Raw genomic sequence first — 2,197 nt, 5'->3', positions numbered from 1 at the left:
CGACCCCTGTGAAAGGGTCGTCGACCCCCAAAGGGGTTGCGACCACAGGTGAGAGCTGCTGCGCTAGGAGGCGCTGGCCTGTTAACTTGGGGAAGGACAGGCTCAGAGGGCACAGCCGGCACCTCTTGGTTCTTGAACCCCCTGAGGCGGTGGTAGGACATGAGCCTGAGGGTGGCGCCCTGCCCTGAGGGAGGGAGCTCCCCATCACAATGGGTGCATGACCTTTAGGACTCCCTGCAGCGGGGAGCACTAGGATGGGCCTGCCCCCTTACCTGCCCACAGCCCCAGGCTCACCTGATGTGGTTGTCGGTCAGCTGCTTCAGGATCTGCACGTATACCTCGTCCTTGAGGGGCTCAGCCTTCAGGGCTCCCTCAAAGATCTGGTCGGTGAGCTCGTTGACGGAGCGCATCCTCTTGGATGGGTAGTCGCCCATGTACTTGAGCATGGCTGGCGGGGGGGAGGGAGGGGCGCGTAAAGGAAGGGCTTGTGGCCGCGGGGGCGGCACTGGGCCAGGAGGCAGGAGGCCCTGGGCATCGTTTTCCCACCCTGCCGTCCTTGTCCACCGCCCACCCCTCTCCTCAACTCCCGCGGCCGCCTCCTCAGGCCCCCAATCCTCTATCCGAAGTGCTCGCAGCACCAGGAGGCACGGTCCAACTCACTAATCTGTGCCAGCCCTGCCCAGGGGTCCCCATGGCCTCGGGACACAGTCCAGGCTTCTTCACAGGACCGGAACCCTTCGTGAGCCAGCCCACATCTTCAGAGTCCCTTCTTGGACCTGCCCGCCAGCTGTGCCCTGGAACACCTGCTCTGTTCTGCCTCCGGGCCTTTGTGCAGGCTGCTCCCTGTGTCTGGAACACTCCCCACCTGTCTCCCCTTTGACTGGCTAAGTAAGTCCTACTCAGTTTTCAGGTATCAGCCAAGAAACCACTTCCTCCAGGGAGCCCTCCCTGCCCTCCTCCAAGGCTGGGTCAGGTCACTGCGCTGCCAACCCCATCACAGCACTGATCCCGGTCAGCATGTCTCCCCTGAGGCCCGGGACTGGGTCTGGTCACCACTGTGTCTTGATGCCTGGCCCAGCACATGGCAACAGTACTGTCAACTGAGTAACAGGCAGGAGAGACGATGGTGAGGTGGCTCCTTGCACACTGTAAGGTGCCGGCACATGGATGGAGGGGCTCCATCAGCATCCCGCCACATCTGCCCAGGACCCAACTGAACCCCAGAGGGAAGCAGGCGTCTAGATGGAAACCCTAGAGGCCGAGGCCCGGCCCCACCCTGCCCTGCGGTCCCCTCCCCGCGCCCACCCCGTCGGTGCGGGTACCGATGAAGGCCATGCAGGCCTCCTGCGAGAGCTCCTCGCTGCCCAGGATCTTCTTGAGCAGCGCCTGCTTCAGCGGCTCCCGCGTGTGGCTCCACAGCCGGTCCTTCCCTCGGGCCTTGGACACCATCACACGGCTCAGGGTGTGCTTGGGTGGGGGCCTGGCAGGCACAGGGACAGTCAGCGCTAACAGGCACCACGTTGTGAGACCCACCCCCACCCAGCCCCATCGCTGGAGGTCAGGGGTCAGAACAGGCCCTGCTCTTCCCTGCGGCCCCGTGAGCCGGGCAGTGCCAGCCCCGGGCCTCGCCTTCTCTGCTGGAAAACGAAGGTTCTGACTTCTGTGCCCCAGACAGCCCTGCCCCTCCCCACCTCCTCTCTCCTCTCCTCTCTGCTCCGCCCTGGCACGGGCTCTTCCCGAGTCACCCCTACACAGCTCAGCGGGGAGGCCACCTCCTCCAGGAAGCCTCGCCTCTGCCCCAGCAGCCCCGCCACATGCTGGGTACACAGAGTCACAGCTCCTGCTTGTGTGCCCATCTCCCCACCAGGACTGCGAGTCATGAGTGCCCAGGACCCCGCCTGGGGTGGCACAGCCACCTTCTCTCAGATGAAGGAAGGATAAGATGACACATAGAAGGGTCATCTCAAGGACAAAAATGGTCCTCTGCTCCCTCTGACCCAGACCCTGCTCAGAGGTGGGGTTGCTTTGTGATGCCCCCACCAGAGTCGCAGAAGCCTGCACTTGCCAGGCCCCTCCCCCTGTCCCTGTCCCGGGCCCCTCCCCCTGTCCCTGTCCCGGGCCCCTCCCCCTGTCCCTGCCCAGGACCCCTCTCCCTGCCCTGGGCCCCTCCCCCTCTCCCCTGTCCCTGCCCCGCACC

At 64.7% G+C, this 2,197-nt stretch overlaps 1 protein-coding gene across 1 annotated transcript in view; it reads right to left on the bottom strand.

Annotated features, from left to right (window-relative positions):
- Positions 1-2,197, bottom strand: part of MYO7A (myosin VIIA) — a 75,884-nt gene that overhangs the window by 10,296 nt on the left and 63,391 nt on the right. The window contains exons 37-38 of the mRNA XM_023755923.1: positions 1,323-1,480; positions 295-448 (exon numbers count right to left, since the gene is read on the bottom strand). Coding sequence (XP_023611691.1) covers positions 295-448; positions 1,323-1,480 — 312 coding nt within the window. The remainder of the gene's footprint in view (positions 1-294; positions 449-1,322; positions 1,481-2,197) is intronic.

The sequence above is a fragment of the Myotis lucifugus genome, unplaced genomic scaffold (genome assembly GCF_000147115.1).
Source record: "Myotis lucifugus unplaced genomic scaffold, Myoluc2.0 scaffold_86, whole genome shotgun sequence".
Taxonomy (NCBI): Eukaryota; Metazoa; Chordata; class Mammalia; order Chiroptera; family Vespertilionidae; genus Myotis; species Myotis lucifugus.
Note: the sequence above shows the minus strand (reverse complement) of the source record. Positions and strands in the feature narration are given on the sequence as shown.